The sequence below is a fragment of the Ctenopharyngodon idella genome, chromosome 10 (assembly GCF_019924925.1).
Source record: "Ctenopharyngodon idella isolate HZGC_01 chromosome 10, HZGC01, whole genome shotgun sequence".
Lineage (NCBI taxonomy): Eukaryota > Metazoa > Chordata > Actinopteri > Cypriniformes > Xenocyprididae > Ctenopharyngodon > Ctenopharyngodon idella.
The window spans coordinates 31,117,447-31,140,791 of NC_067229.1; the positions used below are offsets into that span (position 1 = coordinate 31,117,447).

Genomic DNA, 23,345 nt, shown 5'->3' on the forward strand with positions numbered 1-23,345 from the left:
ATGAATGTGGGTACATAATACAGATTTTACTTTGCATCATTTTGAGCTAGAAAAAGATTTAAGGTTTGTGCTGTAATTGTAGAAAAATAACCCTTTCATTTTCATATTGTATGCTACAGGTTTTTAATATTACCTCTAAACATTGCAAAGTTGAGATGTTTATTTGTTTTATACTGTATTTTTAGTATTTATTAGTGCATGTATAGTAATTATTTAGTATTGTCATGTTAGTACAAACGCAAACTAGATTGTAATTTAATGTAAAATAGTGTATTCATCCATGTTGAAGGTAAGAGGGTGAAACAACGTCGCATTTTCAACGTTGATCCAATTTGCAAAATCGAAAGGTAATCCAACATTAATTCAACCATAAGACGGTGAAAGCACGACGCGATATCAACAGTGAAACAACGTCGTAATTTCAACGGTGAAACAACGTCACAATATTAACGTTGATCCAATTTGCAAAACCGAAAGGTAATCCAACGTTGATTCAACCATGGTACCCGACGTTGATTCACCGGTGAATCAACGTTGAAATGCCGGCTGGGTCTGCAGCACAAGGTTGAAACAAACTCTAATTTTACTGACTAAATTTAAGATTTTAAATTTAGAGATGGCATAGGCCTATATTTAATAAGATATAGCTATTTAAAAAATCTAGGTAGCCTTATTTGACTAATTAATTTATGACGGTAATGGCAATAAATAATTATAAAAAAGTATATTAATCTCTGGCTTTATTGTTCAAAGTGTTATTTCATAGTCTACCCTTAAACACGTAAATGAACGGCAAGAACGCATTAAAAGTTTCTGTTTCTGTTCTGTTTTCAGTTAAAAAGGTGTCATTTAAGCGTCCCCTAAGTTAATAATTAATGATTTTTACAACGGAAGTCATTCAATCAAAAACTTTAGCTCGATAAACTTTATCTTAGAGCTGCTGTAAAGCCAAAACAAACCCTTTCTATTAATTTTCCTATTGTCACTGTGAAGCTGCTTTGAAACCATCTGTATTGTAAAAAGCGCTATATAAATGAAGATGACTTGACTTGACCCTTGAATCGATTCTGCTCTGCGCTTCACTAGCTTATATGCATTCTCTCCGCGCTCACCAGTGCGGCGCGCAGCCTCCGGCAAACAGATTTTGAGAATTGGTCAGCTAAATAAGTAGGCTAATAAGTGTGCCAAATAGTTTGGCTAGTTGTGAGAGCAGATGGAACGTAAATTATTATTTAATATGATAAATTAGTATTTCACGGCACGCGAATTTATGTGTAGGCAGAAGAAAGCTCTGTCTAGGTTCTGCCCTGGCACGGGTTGTGTCGAGCCGTTTATTAGTCTGGCTGTTTGATGAGAGAGAGATTAAATGTAGTTGCAATAAACTCTGTAATAATCCGTACAAATGTATCGTACACATCGGATACTATATTGTGTTCCGCGGAGCTGAGTTCTGGAAGAACTGATGACGCGGTTTGATCTTTGGTTGACCAATCAGCGGAAAGGGGCGTTTTATTCCCGCCCATGTATAGATCGAATATTCAAGCTGTTTATCCATTTTGGTTTTATTGTTTTTCCATTTGGCGGATTAGAACAAAGTGTGATTAAAACAAAATTAAAAATATAAAAAAACGACTCGAGATTTGTTTATTTATGCTCATGAGGAGGGTCGAATATGTGATAAATGAACGGTTTCTTCGTTTTTCCGTTTAGAAGACAAAAACGAGAAAACAAATTATCCGAAGGCACACGGACCGTTTTTGCATTCCATTGCGCTATTTGTCCTATTGTTTTTATGTTTGGCGGACATGTTTAGGTGTTGCACTTGTGTCTCGCTTGCGTCTTTTGCAGCGTCTCACCCCTGAAACGGCATTCTAAAAACACGGCGGTCAAGTTAAAAAAAAAAAAAGACATGTAAACTCGCGTTTAATAACTTAGACTTTTTTTCTCATTCCACTGCCTGCGTCTCATTTTATATAACGCAATAACGCATTTCTGAATGAACAGCCAGAATAGTGATGTTTTCTACGTTCACAGAGCGTCACATGAGAGCGGTTAATCAGGCGCGCCGGCGCCATCATGAGGTCGGATCATTTTCTTCTCCTAATGCGGTTTTCATTGCTGTATTGTCAACATGTCTAATTGTAACGCTTGCTAACATTTTTATTCAAAATCAAGATTTCTCGATTTAAAAAATAATAAAATCGAGGCAAAACATTACATTCGAATTAATCGAAAAAATCGGAAAAATCGCCCAGTCCTACTGTAAACTATAGGCAAAATTGTTCTGTGACATTGTATCATTTATATAAAACACTAAACAGAAAATAACCCCTACCTGACACACTCATTTAGCTGAATATGTGTGTCTGATAGTGTGTGTTAAGGTTAGTGCCATGGTTGGAAGCCACTGTTGTGAACACTTCTTTTCACACTGTCTCTAGTTTTTTGTTAATTTGACTACTTAAAAAGTCCAACAGTGAACACGGATCACAGGAGAATTCTCTTAGTTTTTTATGAAAATCATGAACATTTTAATAAAATGGCTGGAATAAAACTTTTTTTATTATTATTCTCATAATTTGACTAAATTATAGCTTTCGTGCTTGGAAATAGGCCTATTATAATATTTCTATCAGGACAACTCTCGGAATGGATTTTTTAACCAGGGGCATGGAATGTACATATGCTTGATTTTGGCATACAAGGTTTGCTACGTTACTGCTGACCAAATACAAGAATTTGAACAGCTTAGTTAAAAAAACATATATAAAGGATATGCTGATGCAAGAAAATATATAAGAACCCCCATAGCAGATCTCTACAGGTGGTGCTGGGGAGAAGTTTTCATAATCGAGCAGCAAGGCGATCACAGGCTAAGGTAAAAAGTATATGGTTACGTGGATTAGGAAGTACACCTGATTGGCTAATGCCACAGCATTAGAAGAACCAATCTCTGCTCGGTTACACCATGTCTACACCGGACGCGAGTGGCATGACGCGATGCATCAAAAGACAATAGAACCCATTATAATCAGTGATAATGTCTACACTGGATGCGGTGCGGCGCGATAAAAGTCGGGTCTAGAGTAGACACAGTGTTAGGGTTTCATGAATGAACTATGTATTAACATATATTTACTTTGATTTTTCTTTGTTTTCTTCACACTTCACATCTAATTTTTTCCATCTCAGGAATGTTCTTCTGTTGTCTTCTTGGCGAAAAGCTACACGCTACATTTTAAAAACTTTGTTGGGGTGCAAATTTGTTGGTCATTAAGGACAATGTCACAACAATTGCAACTTTATGTAATTTTCACTCAATAAAATGGTTTAAAATTAGTTCATTCTTTGTTTAGATCATCACAAATCAACCCCTTTGACATTAAAGTGCCCCAAAGAAACCCATATGTGACTCTTCCATATGTGTACAAAGTATGTGAAAGAATTCTTTGGCTATATTTAAAACAATGACTGCTCTTGACTTTTCAGATGCATAATAGGCCAATAGTTTTACACACAATGCATGATTGCATAACATTACATAATTTGTATTAGCACAAACTAAACTATTTAAAAAAAGATAGATCTCATTTGGATTGGATGATTCAATTCTGTTTGGATGAGCTACATTTGAGGTCACTGTAAAATGCAGATAAGCATGTACAGTACATGTGTATAATAATATAATTGACTCTGTCCTTTTAAAAAAAACAATAAGTCACTTGAGGTCACAAGTAATGGGTTGTCATTTTCTAAGAAACATTAAATTTACTTATACTGTAGATCACAAGCTAAATAAGACCTGTTGCATATTTGGAGTTCGAAATGAGGTCATTTCAGTTTATAGGCTTGTTATAAATTTTAGGTGATCTACTGGCAAGAGAATTTGAGTTACCTGCACAAGCAAAGTCCTCTAAATCTCCGGAAAAAAAAACTCGCCCTAATAGAATGAGAACATAGTCTGATGACCTAAACATTAATTACTCTGAATTTTTCCATTGTTTTTCTGCAATTCGTGAGGACTGGTTGCTAAGTTTTGATTATATAATAATTGTTAACAAGATTCATGCTCAAATGCAATGCAAACAGTTAATGCTTATAATAAGCTAATATAAATATTTTGATAAATGTAAACAGCAAGTCTTACATTGAATTCTTGTGTTTGCGATTTTCAAAAGCTCACACAGTGGACCCTGATGCCAGCAACGTAAAGGTTATGGATAAAATGTATGCACTGAATGCAGTGTAAGTTGCTTAAGGGTACCTTTACATGATAATAATGTAGGCCTACTAAAAAGTAAAAGTTTTTCCTTTGCATTTTTGGTGTATAGTCAACAATGTTGTCAAAATGATTCCCGTTCACACGGATCGGCGAAAATGGTCACTTTTTGAAAAAACATACGTGCCTATAGAGTGAACACGTAATTCACATGCACATGACATCACGGTTTTCACAAATTCGTATTTTGTAGTTTACATGGAGATGATATCATTTTCAAAAACTTGCACTTTGAAATTTGCAAAAGTTTGCATTTTCACGCCCCCAAACGCTGTTGTCGTGTAAATGAAAGGCCAAAAGCCATAAAAAGTTTTATGTTTTTAGTTGGAAATGGTGTCATGTAAATGGCCCCTAAGATAAAAAAAAGAAATGCATGAATGTAAGTCACATTACTAGGGATTAGTTAACTAAGAAGCTAATTTCTACAATAAAGCATGTTGATGATAAATGATAATGATAAAATTCACTTTTTTCTTTTTTATTTATATGACACTCGCAAACAAAGTTTCTATTTAACATTTTAAGCATGGATTGGCTGATAAAATCTACATATAAAAAAAAGGAAGAAACCAAGACCTTTACATTTTTTGCACATAATCAAAGCCGTCACAAGGGTTTCTGGCTAAAATAGGTTGGTATTAGAAAGACATTGAGGATAGCTCCACAGAAACATGATTAATGTGGTGTCACTTCATATTGCAAGTATTATTGCGGCATCTGTAAACACGGTGAAATCATCCTGTTACATTGTGTCAGTAAAAGGGAAATTTGATTCATTGAGCTGAATCAGTGTGTGTAGGGAGACATGCTGTCTAACTCACTTCTGAACTGTTTTCACTGTAGGGTTCTTGAATTAGCAACAGATTGTGTCATCTACTGAAGGTTGCTCACTGGAGGATGTAAGCTAGCATACACGATCAGGCATAACATTATGACCACCTTCCTAATATTGTGTTGGTCCCCCTTTTGCTACCAAAACAGCCCTGACCCGTCGAGGCATGGACTTCACTAGACCCCTGAAGGTGTGCTGTGGTATCTGGCACCAAAATGTTAGCAGCAGATCCTTTAAGTCCTGTAAGTTGCGAGGTGGGGCCTCCATGGATCGGACTGGTTTGCACATCCCACAGATGCTCGATTGGATTGAGATCTGGGGAATTTGGAGACCAAGTCAACTCCTCAAACTCATTGTTGTTCTCCTCAAACCATTCCTGAACCATTTTTGCTTTGTGGCAAGGCGCATTATCCTGCTGAATGAGGCCACAGCCTATTCACAGGTTTATATATTTAGGTTAAATATAATATATATGTATATTATATTGTATATTTACATGTTTATATACTACCATTCAAAAGTTTGGGGTTGGTAAGATTTTTTGAAAGACGTCTCTTATGCTTACCAAGGCTGCATTTATTTGACCAAAATACAGTAAAAAAACAAACAAACAAACAAACAAAAAAAACCAAACAATTACAATTTAAAATAACTTTTCTATTTTAATCTTCTATTCTTCAGTGTCACATGATCCTTCAGAAATCATTCTAATATGCTGATCAAGAAACACTTATTATCGATTTTGAAAATCGATTATCGATTTTTTTTTTTTTTTTCTGGAAACTGATTATTTTCAGGATTCTTTGATGAATAGAAAGCTTAAAAGAACAGCATTTATTTGAAATAGAAATCTTTTGTAACATTATTACATGTCTTTACTGTCACTTTTTAACAATTTCATGCATCCTTATAAAAGTATTAAAAAAGTACCATGGCAAAAATATAAAAACAAAATATATAAATAAAAAATACATATACTGGTTTATGTAATTTAATTTAAAATGTATGCTCACAATTTATACTTACACAATATAAATAGGTCTTTATTTGTCGATTTATGCTTATATATTTTAGGAAGGGGGTTAAGAAATCATCACATTTGAGAAAAAAAAAAAAAAAGCAGAAGATGATAGGCTGTAGAACCCGTTTGTGGCCATAGCTACTTGCTCTGTAAACATGAGGAACATCTAAGATCCAAGACTGACAATTGTTGAAGAAACATTTTCCATAAAATGCAAAATTGCATACAGCTGATTTCAAACTGAAATATTTGAAAGCAGATTTTCTCATGCTCTTATTTAAAATGTCTGGCATAACTTGCCTTTATTTACAACAAAACAAAAGCTTTGACTTCAGTAGGGGTGTGTACATTCTTGTTTCATAACATCATAATAGGGTGAAGCAGTAGTTTAGGTGGATCTTGCATATGGTTGTGCAACCAAGAGCTCTAAGTTCCCATCAAACAAGTTTCAGTCACTCCTTATGATTTCTGATGATCCTACAGCCTTCGCATTTTACACACAAAAGAATTAAATAGCTCTTTTTGTTTTGACAGTTCCTGCAGATTTTTTTTTTTCCTGCAGTATAAGATAAATCATGCAAAAGTTCATGGAAAGCAGTTTCTTTTTAATGAGAGACTTCAAAATAAATACATAATTATATATACATATATACAAAGGATTCTTTTATGCTTCACCTTTACATATCAATTTACCTCTTCAGACACAGGAAAGGCAGGTGACAATAGGGAGAGAGTCCCGTGAAACTTCTATTGTATTATTAAGTGTAATGTGCAAATTAAAACCAATTCAAACTTATATAAAAGTATCATAGTAAACATTCACATTTCACTTCAGCAGCATGTGCAAACTAGCAAGCACTGAACAAGATAGTCCATTCAAGTAAGGGATATGTACAACACTGGGGTGCAAAAAGTCATTTTTGCACTTCGTTGAATCCGCAATTAAATCTAATAGAGATCAAGTAGAAATGTGGACGGCACATGTGTCTCAGTCCCATCTTAACTCAACGGAGCAACATTTGCCATTCTTCCCCAGGTCCTGAGTACCAGACGGTCCGGGTAATGTGGGCCTTTGCATGGCAAGTTTTTCATCTTCTGTAGATCATGACTTTTGACCCCGGGCCATGCAGAAAGACGCTGAGGACTTCGTATAATGAAGTTCCGCCTGCTTGGTGTCACTAGCCAAGGTTCTGGTGCCACGTTTTCCACAAAGTTCCGCCTGCTTGGTGTCACTAGCCAAGGTTCTGGTGCCACGTTTTCCACAAAGTTCCGCCTGCTTGGTGTCACTAGCTGAGGTTCCGGTGCCACGTTTTCCACATAAATCTGGTAGTTTTTACCTTTGTTATTGTCTACAAGTTTCAAATTGCTATTGCCGGGTCGGAACACCATTAAGAATTCTACGTGCTCCTTTGGGTCCAGCTCAGATGGTAGAGACACATTAAAAGCAAACAAGTCGGTCTCCAAAGTTGCATGTGGTTCCCTCACATAAGTGCATGCAATTTCTTTGTGGCTTCGCCATGAGTCAAAAGTTATGTGGACAACGACAGTCTTGTCGAACTTAATGTTGCAGACCCGTACAGTTCCGCTCAACACCCTTTCGGTCAAGCTACAGCTCTCCAACTGCACTAAGGTTTCCTTCAAGCTTGCACGGTCTGCAATAGGCTGTGGAAAACCAAGCTTCAGTCGCAGTCTCGCACTCTGCATGGGTGCTCTAGCCTTCACGCTCTCCTCTGGTTGTGGGGCATCTTCAGTTTCCGTCTCTGAAGGGTCAGTGGTGAAGATGCGCACGGTGGCAAGAGCGAGACCTTTAGCATCAGCAAATACAACTTGCTTCTTGCGTAGTGTGCCGCGGCCAGGAGAGTACGAGGACAGGGAGCTGCTAGAACTGGAGGAAGACCGTGAAGATGATGGGGAAGGAGGTGAAAATCTTGGTCTTTGAAGCTCCGGTGAGGATATGTTGGATGAAGAGGACCTGAGAGCGGACATGCCAAGGAGCTGAGACACCGGTGGGCTAACCTGCGCATGCATGGCCAATTCCACTGGCATCACATGCTCAGGGAAAGAGTAACTGCTGAATCCATATGGTCTGTAAAAACACACAGAGAAAAAGCTATGTTAGACAATTACAGAGAAGATAGGGTTCTTGAAAATACAAAGACATACAATGGGTTCAAAAAGTGAAGTGACATTAAAAATATAATCAAATCTAATTTAAACCTGGAAATTCTGCACTCATTTGTTATGAAAAATTATAAATTATATATTAACTATGCACTCTTAAAAATAAAGGTTATTTATTGTAATCTGTGGTGTAAATAATTATACATTTATTACATTGCTGCAAAACACATTTTTGGAACCTTTATTTTTAAGTTTGCAAAAAAACATTTTCAAGTCGACAGTTCAGAGTTTTTCAATTAGCATGAATTTCATTCATAATTACAGTATGACATTTCTAATAAAGAATGCAATGAATTTATATTAAAATTCTAAAAATGCAAAATAAAGCATTTTCACAAGTGGTCTCTGACAATGTGGAACAAAGTTTTGTAATCAAATATCCCCAAATTTATTTGATCTTACACTGTAACTTAAGTAAAGCAAATAGCTTACTTTCTGTAATATCACATGCATTCTGTTGTGCATTGAACTACTCAACTTACTTTGTGATGTTCATTTTTGGAGAACAGTCAGGTGAACGTCGGATGAAAATGATTGTTGATAGTGAAATGTCTGCTGGAAAAGAAAAAAAAAAAAAACCTAAGTAAAAGTTGAAGTAAACACTGAAAGAAGAATGATCTTAGACTTTTGGGTCAATCTATTTACTAAAAACGATTCATTTTAATAAAAGTGTCAGGTCAAAACGACAGATGGTTAGTAGTCTTCAGTGTTAAAACATGCAGAATGATAAAGCCCTTCACTCACCAGTCAATGAAAGATGCGCTGAAATGGATTTTCCTTGAACTTTTGAATGTAGAAACGTGGTCAAGGCCAAATAAATGCGTGGTAGAAGTAGTTATGAGAAGTAAACATCACTCTTTGCTATTCAACAAACCTTCACTCTCACCCTACTCAAACAAAAGCATGTGTTCTAGCGTTGTGTTGTTTCTCAGGGGTTTTTAAAGCGCTCTCAAAAGGGTGGAGCTTATTCTGTAGAGCATGTGTTCAAGGCTCAAAGCACAGGGTGTACTGAATGAACATGAATGACGTATTTTCATTTTCAACGAAAGTATTGCAAACTTCAAGAAGCGTTACGTGTTACGTTACACCATCCGTTAGTTCAAATTGATGTTGATTATTTTCCATTGAATGAGTAACGAGGGAATGAGAAAACAAAACAGTCATGACTTTTCACACTCTAACTAGTTTATATAATTTACTTAAAAAGGTCAACAGTAAACATGAATAACAAGAGAATTCTCTGAGTTTATTTATGAGCATCATGCACATTTGGAAATATTATTTTAATTAAATGTTGAAACAAAAGTATATTTCCAGTATATTTCCAACTGATAAAATACAATGAATGCAATATAAGTTATTTTTTATTTAAAAATGTCAAATTATTATTATTATTATTATTATTATTATTTGCAAGGTTTGTACTAAGGAGCTTACACTTTTTTGCACACTAACAGGGCTGTCACAGGGGTTTCTTGGCCCCGGGCCACCCTGGCTAAGATTTGTTGTTATTACAGAAAACATTGAGAATAACTCCACAGAAACATGATTAACGTGGTGTCACTTCATATTGCAAATATTATTACAACATCTGTAAACTAGGGCTGGGTGATATGGCAAAAAAAATAAAAATCTCGATTTTTTCAGAACGATTGACCGATTTTTTTTTTTTTTTTTAACCACTGTTTAACTAGTCAACTTAACTACAATACGATTTAAGTAACATTCTCTTTATTAACAATCTGGTTAAAAAAAGGTTCCATTCCAAGTGCACTACACATGAAGTGATCAACATGGTGTAATGTAAAACAATTTGTTAAATATCTTTGCAGAAATATGCCTGAAATATTAAGGCAAATGTTGTACAAACTTATCTTAAACACATCCTATATACTCAGAAATAAGAAAATGCTAAATATTTCTTAGCCAAAAAGTAATAGGCCTAGCAATAAATAACACCAGTAGGCCTAATAGGCTATTATTAACAGCAAATGCTTTGTAAAAACAGAAAACAACAGCAGCTTTCAGCCTGCTTTTTGACCATCATATGCAAACATGAAATATCAAACATACAGTAGTAGACCGTGTAGGGTCCGTGTACCTTCGTATAATTTGTTTTCTTGTTTTTGTCCTATAAACGGAAAAACGAAGAAACCGTTCATTTATCACATATTCGACCCTCCTCATGAGCATAAATAAATCTCGAGTCGTTTTTTATATTTTTAATTTTGTTTTAATCACACTTTGTTCTAATCCGCCAAATGGAAAAACAATAAAACCAAAATGGATAAACAGCTTGAATATTCGATCTATACATGGGCGGGAATAAAACGCCCCTTTCCGCTGATTGGTCAACCAAAGATCAAACCGCTTCATCAGTTCTTCCAGAACTCAGCTCCGCGGAACACAATATAGTATCCGATGTATACGATACTACGGATTATTACAGAGTTTATTGCAACTACATTTAATCTCTCTCTCATCAAACAGCCAGACTAATAAATGGCTCGACACAATCCGTGCCAGGGCAGAACCTAGACAGAGCTTTCTTCTGCCTACACATAAATTCGCGTGCCGTGAAATACTAATTTATTGTATTAAATATTAATTTACGTGGCATCTGCTCTCACAACTACTCCTAGCCTATGTATCTGGCACACCGCTGTTTTATTTAGCTGACCAACTCTAAAAATCTCTGCTGGAGCTGCGCGACGCACTGGACAGCGGGAGAGAATGTATTTACAGTGAAGGTCAAGCTGCTGTCAGCAGTTCTTTCTCAGTTCCGCGCAACAGAATTGTTCATCAGTTACCGCTGTATGGATTCTTAACTCGGACATTTCATCTAGGTCTATTTCTCATCAAACAACCAGATTAATGAATGGCTCGACACAAACCCTACAGGCCATAGCTTAATTCTTCTGCCTACGCATACATTTGCGTGCGGTGGAATTAGTTTTTTCATATTAAATATTAATTAATTTACGTTGCATCTGCTGTCACAACTACCCCTAGCCTACCTATTTGGCACACCGCCTGTTTTATTTAGCTGATCAACTCTTGAAATCTGTGTGCCAAAAATGCGCGACTCACTGAACAGCGCAGAGAGAATGTAGTTACAAATTATATCATTTCTAATATATAATACATTTTTTTATGATTCGTCAACAAAGAAAAAAACGGCAGGCCACCCTAACGTAGGCCTACGCCTAATTGATGATAACAAACTCAATTAAAAGCTTTTGAGATGTATATTTAATACTAAATAATTAATTATAGCTAGAACCTAAATCATAAGTTGAACAAAATAAAAAGAAAGAAAGAAAAAAAGAAAGAAAGAAAGTAGGCTACATTACTGATAAGCCTGGTGAAGCAGCTTTTTTCAGGTTGCGGACAAGTGTCTCTTTCCATACAGTTTTCTTAAGCGCTCGTCTGCTAAGGTAGTCCTGCCCCCAAGCTCTCGCGCTGTTAGTTGAGAGCAGCCTCTAAGTTCTCTAATTGGCTAAGATATGTTATAGTTTAACATTTAAAATGTACGTTGTGTTATATTACCTTGGCATCAAATTACAGAAAACTAGTTAGCTCTGCTGCGCGACTCGCGAGTGTAGCCTATCTAATACGACTGAGGGAGTGAGGGCAAATTTTAGGCCTACATCTTTCTTCTGATCAACGAAATCAATCTTTCGACATATTCTCTCTCTCTCTCTCTCTCTCTCTCTCTCTCTCTCTCTCTCTCTCTCTCTCTTTGTTATTAGGGCAAATGGAGACGCAATTAGCCTATATTTCTTGTAGTTTCCGGTCACCACTAGGCTACAGATTCACATGTAGTTATTTGGGTTTATTGTTCACAATATTATTATTTTGCTTTGTTAATGTTTCCGATTTGAATGCGTGACGTCGTAATACGAACGCCCAGCTTGGAGGTACGAGTTTCCCAGGTGAACCTAAAGGTAGTAACAGAGCCTTGTTGTCACAAAGACTGAACACCTTTTTCAGTATCTGTCTGTATTGACATTTATACTTGGTATTCCAAAATATCTATAATAGCATCTTCACTAATTTCTCTGAAAAAAAGTGGAAGTAATTTTCAGGGAAAGTTGCTAAAGGAGGGTCGATTTGTTGCTAAAAGTTGCTAAATGACGTTGTGATTTAATTGCGTGATGAATATAAACATATATATTATTTGTAAAAGTAGCTAATAAACATCTTTATGATCAGATATTTTTATTTTTAAATATGTTGAATTAATGAAGAGTTGCACATTTTTTAACAATTACATTTTATGCAGGCCTATTTTCTTATTAACTAGTAAAACTAAACATTTTGAAAAAAATGTAGTTTTAAGGCAGTGTATTGGTAGTTAGTGTGCTACACTTTAAGAAAAGTCTGTAAAAATAGGGCACAATGTATACTGTGTCAATGAAGAAATTATCTGTATTGATTTTTCACAGGCGTTTTGCTTGTGTTTTTAAATTACGGATTGTATTTTGTGTTTTAGGGTTGCAACTTAACAGATAATGTCCTGGCAGAAAATTACCAATACCTTTTTTGTTTTTCTACAATTGTTTTCTTACAGTGTACCTAACTGAACAACAATTATAGGTACAAACTAATAATGTATCATAAAACAATTATTATTGAAGAATTGCAACTATCAACTTAATTCACATATGATGTGTGTAGGCTACTGTTAGGCATCTTTCTTGAGCTTTCTAAAGGCTGATGTGCTGCTTGGCTGGCTAGCTGTTCAATGATGTCCTCTTGTGTAATTTAGATGAAAACATGTGCCTTTTTAATTGTTTAAGTCACTTTTCAAAAGTTGCTAAAAGTTGCCAAATACATTTTTAAAAATAGCTGAATTTGTTGCTAAGTGCTTTTTGAAGAAAAAAAAGTTGCTAGGGTAGTCTGAGAAGTTCCTAAATGTAGCATCAAAATTGCTAAGTTGGCAACACTACTGACTGGGAGTATTCACTCTTTTCCAGTAGGTGGAGCCCTTTTGTCAGGCACGGGAAAGAGGCAAAATATCGCGAGAACAGAGCGTGGCGTTAACTCATGGCAAAGCATGTCAACGGTGTGCTTTTGAGCCAACAAGCTGCTTAACTAATTAAGTAACATCAACTTTTTATTTTTCGAGTAACGACTTTGAAAGGACCAACGCCAAAATGAGTTTACTCGCCAAGATAGCCGAAATCGAGAACGAGGTGGGTTGACAACTACAGTAATGTGTGAAATGTAGCCGTTAGCACTTTAGCGCCAAACCCATTCAATAGTGAATCCTGCTGCATTTCATAAATGAACTTGAGATTAAACAAACCGATCAGTTAAATCTTACATAATGGTAAAAGCTAGGAAAATCTGTTGTCTTGACATTGTCATTGTAACTATGCGGTTTTATGAACTGGCTGTGTGCTGCAGATGGCTCGTACTCAGAAGAATAAGGCCACAGCTCATCATCTGGGCCTGCTGAAGGCTAGACTAGCCAAACTGAGGAGGGAGCTCATCACTCCTAAAGGAGGCAGCGGAGGAGGCACTGGAGAGGGTCGGTGCTGCTCCATCATCACATGCAGATGCTACAATATCTTGTCCCAAGAGCTTCACGCACCTGCTTTTATAAGGAGGTCCTGAGTGATTGAATGGTTTTTTTTCCCTTCAGGTTTTGATGTGGCAAAAACTGGTGATGCCCGTATAGGTTTTGTGGGCTTCCCGTCAGTGGGCAAATCCACTCTTCTGAGTAACTTGGCTGGTGTGTATTCTGAGGTAGCTGCCTATGAGTTCACCACACTGACAACTGTACCAGGGGTGATCCGCTATAAAGGAGCTAAAATTCAGGTGAAACTCTTTGGACTAGTTCATCATATACCAGGCAGAGTGATTGTAATTGTGACATTCAATAATGTGTTCTGTAGGGCTGGGTATTGACACAAATTTCACTACTCGATTTCGTTTCACAAGTTTGCGTTTCGATTCCGATCTCAATTCGATTCTGTATTAATTCATTTGGATGTACATTAGGTACAGTACATGTTAGTTATTCTCAAGGAAAAAAAATCTCTCAACTAATGCTTGTACTATACAGGGAACCATCATTTTGTTCATTATAAAATTAAAGCTTAAAATTAACAACTGACTTATATACAAACATTTACATTGCACATAATGCAGGTTTTATGATAATAACTTTTTAGTGATATCATTGTTTCTACTCCGGTTACTTTTTTGAAATATAAGCGCATATATTTATCAAAATGCTCCTCTTTAGCGTTCATTTTTCAAGCTATCGAGCTACAATCATTAATGACTTTTCTAAGGTAAATGTAACGTTACATGACATTGTTTACAAGCTGACACATTGTTTACAAGTTAACGTCTTTCCACAGTTGAAACACTGATTGAGCAATTACATGAGACATGATACGTTTCAGTAAGTTGTACTGTATCTTTCAACATACCTTCTGATGTTCATTCATGTTTATGTTGTGCTATAACTAATAGTAAAGAGGAAGAAATTATCATTTCATGTGCCGCTTGAAATGAGGCGGCTGAAATTTGTGACGCCATATTAAAGAACACCAATTGTTTGATATTTATTATTTGAATTCTGTAATAAAATTGACAGAATTTAAAAGACTTTTTCATATCAAAGTAACAAAGCACAAGACTAAAATATTAAGAATCATTTCGGTTCATCAGAATAAGAGTTTAAAATCGAGAAATCAATATTTTCAACCCAGCCCTAGTGTTCTGTCAAAATAGTTTATTGAGGCCCTTTCCCTTGACTTTAACATCCTGGAATGTGGGTTTGCAAATCTTTACAGTTTTCGTAAATGACTAAAACAAATGAGACATTCAAGTTTGCCCATTTTTATTTGTTTTATTAGCTTCTGGATCTCCCAGGTATCATTGAGGGGGCCAAAGATGGCAAGGGCAGAGGACGACAAGTCATTGCTGGTAACAAACCATTAACCTACAGACTCTTATTTGACAACACTTTCAGTGCACTTCTGTCTTTTTAAGTGTGCTCTGATCTTAGCGTTTCCCTAATCTTACCTCCTTCCAACAGTTGCTCGCACCTGCAACCTCATCCTGATCGTCTTGGACGTTCTGAAGCCTCTCGGACACAAGAAGCTCATTGAACATGAGTTGGAAGGTTTTGGTATCCGGCTTAACAAGAAACCACCAAATATTGGCTTCAAGAAGAAAGACAAGGGTGGAATCAACTTCACAGCTACTGTATGACTTCAGTGTGCTATTAACCCAATATTGCTTACATTTATAAAAAACGTTAAAGTTTGAGTCATTTTCTTGCATAAAATGAGCCTAAATGTAAAAAAAAAAATATATATATATATATATATATATATATTTTTTTTTTTTTAGCTATATTATCTGGAGATGTGTGAAAATAGAAAGTTACAATTGAAGAGTTCAGATGCAAAAGCCGCTAAACGCCACCTCCGTCAAAAATGAGATAATGATATTGAGCGAACGCTCTCTGCACATAGTATATGTTCATCAAATACATTTGTTTCAAATCCACAAAATTGCAGCATCAGAAACCGCTAAACGGCGCTTCCTTTTGTCAGCAGAAGTCTCTTAAGTCCAGAAGAACCACAAATCGATTCATATGATTTCAAGATGAATGACAGTGTGCGTATGAGCCGGCTTTCAATTGCCGAGCTGCAAGTTTTTATCATGTTTTGTCCATCGTTACAGTGGCAATGACAGGATTTCGTGAGTAGCAAGTGAACAGTGTTCCTTTTGCTGCTGTAAAACTGACAGAAATGGATTAGAGATTAACCTGGACTTAAAGGTTTTTGCAGAAAAACACACATGGATTTAGCTGGTTTTGTAGCAAAAGACAGTCAAATTTGTTAAATACCAATGAATTGACTAATGTGACTATTTTGAAAATAAGGCATTTCAATAACTGACTAATAACCTTTTCATTGCCATTAAAGTGAAATTACTGAACTTAAACATAGTAGCCTGGTAAAAAATGTTAATTTAAATGAAAACATGTCCGACGGACTTAGAGGTTTTTGCATCTGAACTCTTCAATTATTAATTTAAAATTAATTAAAGAAGTTTTAATTTATTGAAATATTTGTGGAATTGAATGACTTTCCTTTTTTAAAAACTATTTCTATTAAGGCAGTTTATAATAATAGACATTTGTCTAACACTACCTACTGAATGGTAGAATCTAATAGACTTTGTTCCTAGCTTAATAAATAGCAATTAATATTTAAGTAAATGCTAATAGGTTAGATACTTAATGAACAATACAAAAATATATATATATTGAATATTGCAGTGTCTAGTATATCCTTGCACATCATTTTTTTATGTCATAAAAGATGTAACCTCTTCTCTCCAATAACCTATTACTCACATGAGATCATAGCAACTAGAAAACGACATGAGCCAATTGATTCCTGATGGACAAAATCAAGTCTTGTCCCACAATTCTTTCCCCTTTTGAGAAGCCTTTCCACTCATATATACATTGCAATAGAGAAGAAAAGATGATACCAATTTTTTATGCTGATTTTAAACAGTTCTTCATAACATGAACATAATTTTATGTCTTTAATATTTTGAAATGTTAGTTTACTCACTAAGACATGGAGAAGCATACCAGAAAAACATTTTGTTTGTCATTTCATCATTATGAACCATTTTGTTTACTTCTTTTGTATTCAATAGAGTGTTAATATCTCTTTCTTAGTGTCTGTTATTAATCAGATCAGTTGTGTTTACAGTTGTCGTCATGCTTTTATGTTTTAGTGTGCTCAAAGTGAGTTGGATTCTGAGACTGTGAAAAGCATCCTTTCCGAATATAAGATCCACAACGCTGATATAACCTTACGAAGCGACGCTACAGCTGACGACCTCATTGACGTGGTGGAGGGAAACCGGTAGGACCATATTCACATCCTCCATCTTCAGGCATTCTCACTTTAGAAGTGATTTCCCACATGGATGTTTTTCCTCTCCTCCAGGGTTTACATCCCCTGCATCTACGTACTCAACAAAATCGACCAGATCTCTATTGAGGAGCTGGATGTTATCTACAAAATCCCTCACTGTGTGCCAATCTCAGCTCACCACCGCTGGAACTTTGACGACCTGTTGGAAAAGATCTGGGACTACCTGCAACTAGTGCGCATGTGAGTTACGTGTTCTGCTGAGCTTGTTGCAATGCATTCTGGGTTTGCATGCTTAGTTATTCTGGTCAAAATTCTGGCCAAATTCTAAGTTACATGCTTTCTGGAGCAGTTTCTTGCAAGCACTAATGAAAATAAATGATTTGCTGTACACATTGTCTGCTGAAATGTCACTTTCAGTGAAAATGCCCTGTGTGAAAATACCCTGTGTGAAAATACCCTGTGTGAAAATACCCTGTGTGAACACAAATTGATCATAATGTTCTACTGTATAGTGTTCACTGCCAGACTTTAAAGTTTACAATATGCACTATGTATCATAAGGCCACAGCTTTATATATTGATGTATTTTACAGCTACACAAAGCCAAAAGGACAGCTTCCTGATTACACGTCACCTGTAGTGCTTCCAGATGGAAAGACATCTGTTGAGGACTTCTGCTTAAAGATTCACAAAAACCTCATCAAAGAGTTCAAATAGTAAGTGACTTCAGAAATGTTTAAGGAGGCTCTTGTATAGTTTTAAACTTTGATTTTTGAAATGGTGATCTCATTGATTTGTTCTCGCTCAGTGAAGGTTGCTTTGAAACTATGAGTCAGATACAATGGAAAGAATTTATGTATTTACTTTTTAATTCTGTACGTCATTGTTCATTTGTGTTGAGATCCGATTTAAATTCCTGATAGCAAATGGCTCTGATGTAATGGCAGCACTGATTATCTTTATTTCTCACACATGAGCACAGTATCTTAAACTCAGTTCCAAGGTTACAGTGTACAGTGCGTTACTGCCTTTGGTTAGGAAAACCTTGTTCCTAAAATCTGCATAAGAGCCTTTAATTTTGCAAAAAGAAAAAAAGACATTGCATCTTATTCTTACTTGGATAAATTGATATTTGACATGTCCTTTAGTTTGTTTTATATTTAGTCTCTTATGAGTTTTAGTATCTGTTATTTTCATATTATTATAAACTATTATAATACTATTACTAACATTTATAATGATTTTTTTATATATGTATTCAGTTTTTATTTTAATTGCTGCTTTTGTCATTATATTAGTTATATATATATATATTTCTGTTTAGCTCTATTTTAATTTTAGTTTGAGTAATTTTAGTATTTCAAGTTAAACTTAAGGGTTTTTCATTTAAAATTTATTTTTTATTTTGTTATTTATTATTTACTTATACTGTTTATACAACTAAAATAAAATATTTTTAATACTTTGTTAATTGCAACACTGATTTTTAAAGGGACAGAATCAGATCAACAATCTCAAATTTAATGCTCCTGATGCATTAAAAAAAAAAACTGTATACACCTGTATACAAAAAAACAACAAAAAAAACTGTTTAATTTCATGTGTAAAGCCACAGTTCACTTCTGGGTCAAAACTGGACCGAACACAAAAGGTGCAACAATTTATTTTATATGGTTATATCTCTTATATTTTTTGTTTAAGAAGCCTTTCAAAAATTTGTCAGGGTAACTAGTTTTTGTCAAAATGCCATAGTTACCGCAGTTTTTGTACAACTCACACTGTTTAAAGGAGACTCCCCTATTAATGTATGGCTTATTATTAATTTATTATATATAATTTAATTAGCTTTTTTATTAATTTTCTATTTAATTAGTGTAAGTACTTGGTAACAGTTTTTAATTCCTATTAACAGTAACTGTAGTAACTACAGTATTTTGGCAGAACCTGTTACTGCGCTAGGGAAGGACTTTTTTTGTTTGTTTGTTTTTTGTTTTGTTAGTTTCAAGTGACTCGCCCCAAAATAGCAAGTCTTTATTACTAGGGATGCATCGAAATGAAAATTCTTGGCTTAAGCCAAACCTGAATATAATGAAACGCTTGGCCAAAGACTGAATCCTGAATGTGGTTTTTCACATTTTTTTTCACCCCATTTATTTTGCCAATTTTTTCACCATTGCAGAAATTACATAGTCAAAATGTGCTTTTTACTGTTTTGTCTTGCTTTTCAAAGAAACAATCAATTACAAAACTACAATTTAAGAATATTATTTAACACTGAACATTTTTTAACATTCCAGCAGAAATTATACCAACAAAGCACAATATAAATTAAAATAAATTAGTAAAATAAAAATCTTTTTTATTTAGCCAGATAACATATTCTGTACACCTACAACTAGAAAGTGCAGTAAAAAGTGCATTGAAAAGAGTGCAAAAAAGTGGATGAACCCATATCAAATGAATAACCGTCTTAGACATAGGCCTTATTAGCCTACTTCTTCAGGAAAAGTGGCAGGTTCTTCTTTATGAAAAGTAGCTTCTCTGCTTTCTCACGTGAAAGTCACTTCCTCTTCTCATCGGTGACATGAGATGCAGCGTTAAACAGTCTCTCGCTGTCGGTGCTTGTGCATGGAGCAGACAAGTACCTAGGACCAGAATCGTTAAATATTTAAATATTGCCATTTTTTGACAGTTGCTCCTTTTAAAACAGTGATGACTCAGAGATAATGAAATAGACAATTCAGCAGAACAGTCTCTGCAAACGGCCATTTTTGCGTCTTTCTCAGACACTTTAAAATGCCTCCACACTGCCCACATGTTTGCTGCATTTATAAAGCCTACGTGCCTCACTTTACTCTGGTTGCTATTTGGTCGTGTCTTCAAAAACATCATTGTTTGGTAAAATTTATTTCTGTATTTTCACTTACTCGGCCGAACACTGAAAGTGCTGTTTTTCTGCTTGTTTTTTTTTTGTTGTTTTTTTTGCTATTTTCGGCTGAATAATTTTGGTTGCCGAACATTCGGTGTATTCCTATTTATAACCTGTCGGTATGAATTTGGTGCAGTTTTTTTTTAAAATGTGCCTTGTCAATGAAGGAAGATTTAAAAGTCTTTGTAAAACATTTGTAAAACAAATGCTACTGTGTTGAAACGTGCCTAGCATCATCTCTTTCTCTTCTCTCTGCAGTGCATTGGTGTGGGGGTCGTCAGTGAAGCATAACCCGCAGAAAGTCGGAAAAGACCATGTGCTAGAAGATGAGGATGTAATCCAGCTGGTCAAGAAATAAAAAGACTCTGATGCTTTGCATGAACAATACACTTCAAATAAGAAGTAATAAGACATTTCTAAATGCCCCGAAGGTTCCCATGGCACCAATGTTGTTATTTTTTGACTCTGACAAAGTATTACTATAAATCACACAAATGCATTGGGCATATTAAATGTCTCCTCATTTGAATTTTGCTTGATTTGGCATCAGAAATGTTTTGAATGCAGTTATAGAATAAGTGCATCTGTGGGCTACAAAACAAAATGAACTTCAATAAAACCCTAGTATAAAAATCCATGGATGTCTAAATGTGACTGTTATGCATGACAATACATTTGATTACAGTCTTTTTGTTGAATTGTCAGCATTGTTTACCTGATGAACAAAATCAACTGAGATATCTAGTCAGTAAACAGCACTTCATATGGTTTAATCCAGTAGTCTCGTGGTCACATATAACACCCTCCCCCGTTGTGACAATCAATCACTCAGGATAACCAGGCCACTTAGCGGATGAAACGAATGGGGAATGATACACACCCAGTCAGAAACACTGATGCCCTTAAATTGCCCCACTCACTAGGGACATTTGACATTATGAATGTGTGATGAGTGCAAGCTGCTTCAAAGGTTAATCAGCCAAAAAGCCTTTTTGTTGCTTTTGCAATTGTGTTAATACAAAGTCAACAATACTACAATTAAAAACGATTCTTATGGTAAGTACCTTTTGGATAACAAGTTTCTTTTTATTTGTGATTTTCAGACCTGGAATACTCAAGAAAATTACAAAGTAGTATAGTGAATACACATATTTCAAGAAGTTACATTGATGTACTATATCCCTTGGCTAGTAATAGCTCTTTGTGAGTGCTTGTAAGAATCTCTATAGAACAAATTCTTAAAATGCTTATTCAGTAATCACAAACAACATGAAAATTCCCTATAGAAGGCCATCTTGTGATGACTTCAAATGCTTACATCTATTTCACAATACAATTACTTTTTAGTTATTGGGCAGTCTGCTTTAAGCTGTGGCAGTGCAAAATGGTTTCTCAAATCAATTGAGATTAAACAGCAAAATGATCTACCTTTTCGAAACATCTAGAAAAGGATGCACTGAATGCTTCGTTGGTGTTCTTGTTTTTTAAAATTATGTACACTCAAATTATTCGGTCCCGTCTTTTTCCATTCTAAATGATTGATTAAAAAGCATCATTCCAGTCAACCTTTTCACAAAACAATAGCTAATGCGGACAGTACAATAAATAATTTTCTCAAGGAAAACGTAATTGAAAGATGCAGTATGTTATCATCGAGAACTTAAAGCGCAGCGTCAGCAAACGCTTAAAATCTGGCATTCGTTTCTTCTGGTGAGGTTATTGAGTTCATGGAGATGAAATGGAGGCATATTCAGGCATTGATCCGAGTCTATTTTTTTAGATGGTAGGGACGTATGCCTATGGCAGAGGAACCAGTGCTCACCCATCAAGCTCCGCCCTTCCCCCACCCATCTTCCCCTGCTGCACTTTCCCCTGTAAATTATAGCAGCACTTTAGCTAATGAAAGAGTTGAAGTCCGGGCACTAATAAAAGCCATTAAGTGAATAAAGCGCTTCCCCCTCTAACAAAATTAAAGAATTTGCCCCCTCCTCAAGAGGGAGGACTCTGTATTAATATTTATGAATTGCGGAACTGGACCCTCTACCCCCTCCCAATGACACATACCCTGGCCCACACCACCCAACTTCTCCTCGGCAACCCACCTATCCTGGGTGATATTGTATGACCCCCCCCCCGAGCAAGGCGGAGGGAGGGGCGGAGTATGGGGGGTGTTGGAGGAGAGACATCCTGGACAATTTGCCTTCAGTCTGGCTAACAGGTCCAGTCCAGACACCCAGCTCAGAACAGCAGCTCCTTTTCGCCCTCAGCTGATCTTAGTTTCCGTTGAGCCGAGATCAAGAGGCATTGGTCACAGCATGAAGATTTGCTTTGAGGACATCCATCTCTCTAGGAACCTGTTGGAAGGTCCTCTACAAGCCCTCTTGTAGATGGTCTTCTACAAGATTGAGGTGAGAGTCCTAAATGCGCAAAGTTGTTGAATGTCTTAACCGTTTTTCTTTTCTTACAGAGCTGCGCTGACAATTCCTTCGAACAGTTTCAGTGCAGTCTTGGAATTTGTTTTGAGCATTTTGGACAAGTCCTCTTCAAGGTAACAGATTTTCAAAGGGTATTGCGCAAGAGGGTGGCGAAACATGCTGCTGAACCAACTGGGTAAGAAGTAGTGTTTGCTATAAATTTGTAGAAGGATAGACTCTAGGGTCAGCGAGACACCAAACGTACCATGAAACTTGTTGAAGAATATAGGTGTAGACAATGTCTTCATCCATTCATACTTTATCAGCTGTTCTTTCTGATCCTCACCCTCCATTCTCCACCAACATCCCAAACCATCATCCTTGATAATGTTTGTTTCCTTCCATTTCATCATGCTAAGTGGTTCAGTTGTCCGACCTTTAGAGTTGATTAGCGCACCCATCCTTCCCATTCCCACTAAAATGTCCCTTGGGGCATGGCAAGTAAGAGGGTAATATGATTACCACCCAGATAGATGGGCAGAATCCAGGCAGTTTTTTTTTAAGAGACTCTGGGATACCTTAGGAAAAGTTACTGCAAGAGATTTTGTAGTAAAAAGTTCAGAATTTGTCCTAAGGTCCAATTGTTGAGGGATAGATGACATTGGCAAGCTGCAAAAGAAAGCGGCATTGGTAGTTTATTCTTATTTGCCCCCTAGAGCAGTCAATTTGGGCAAGTCAAGCTAAGGATCTATTGATGTCCCT

The 23,345-nt window shown here is 36.0% G+C and overlaps 2 protein-coding genes across 5 annotated transcripts in view; one reads left to right on the top strand and one right to left on the bottom strand.

Moving 5' to 3' along the window:
* Positions 1 to 6,716: 6,716 nt before the first annotated feature.
* Positions 6,717 to 23,345, bottom strand: part of LOC127521197 (protein phosphatase 1 regulatory subunit 3C-B-like) — a 183,682-nt gene continuing 167,053 nt past the window's right edge. The window contains exons 1-3 of one of the 4 annotated variants that reach the window (XM_051910282.1): positions 9,058 to 9,234; positions 8,796 to 8,865; positions 6,717 to 8,218 (exon numbers count right to left, since the gene is read on the bottom strand). In XM_051910282.1, coding sequence (XP_051766242.1) covers positions 7,132 to 8,218; positions 8,796 to 8,809 — 1,101 coding nt within the window. In that variant the 5' untranslated portion in view covers positions 8,810 to 8,865; positions 9,058 to 9,234 and the 3' untranslated portion in view covers positions 6,717 to 7,131. Of the gene's footprint in view, positions 8,219 to 8,795; positions 8,869 to 9,057; positions 9,235 to 23,345 lie in introns of those variants that run through there. The other 3 variants (XM_051910279.1, XM_051910281.1, XM_051910280.1) reach the window with 3 other exon arrangements.
* On the top strand, positions 13,302 to 20,806 carry drg1 (developmentally regulated GTP binding protein 1). The gene is made up of 9 exons (XM_051910278.1): positions 13,302 to 13,511; positions 13,726 to 13,849; positions 13,964 to 14,139; positions 15,189 to 15,258; positions 15,371 to 15,540; positions 17,098 to 17,228; positions 17,313 to 17,480; positions 17,834 to 17,956; positions 20,428 to 20,806. Exons 1-9 carry the CDS (start codon positions 13,473 to 13,475, stop codon positions 20,525 to 20,527), a joined length of 1,101 nt encoding a protein of 366 aa, XP_051766238.1. The 5' UTR covers positions 13,302 to 13,472; the 3' UTR covers positions 20,528 to 20,806.

Coding starts and splice junctions, on each gene's coding strand:
- drg1 (XM_051910278.1), top strand. CDS start 13,473: ATGAGTTTACTCGCCAAGATAGCCGAAATCGAGAACGAG. Junction 15,541..17,097: donor GAATCAACTTCACAGCTACT/GTATGACTTCAG, acceptor TTTATGTTTTAG/TGTGCTCAAAGTGAGTTGGA. Junction 17,229..17,312: donor GACGTGGTGGAGGGAAACCG/GTAGGACCATAT, acceptor CCTCTCCTCCAG/GGTTTACATCCCCTGCATCT.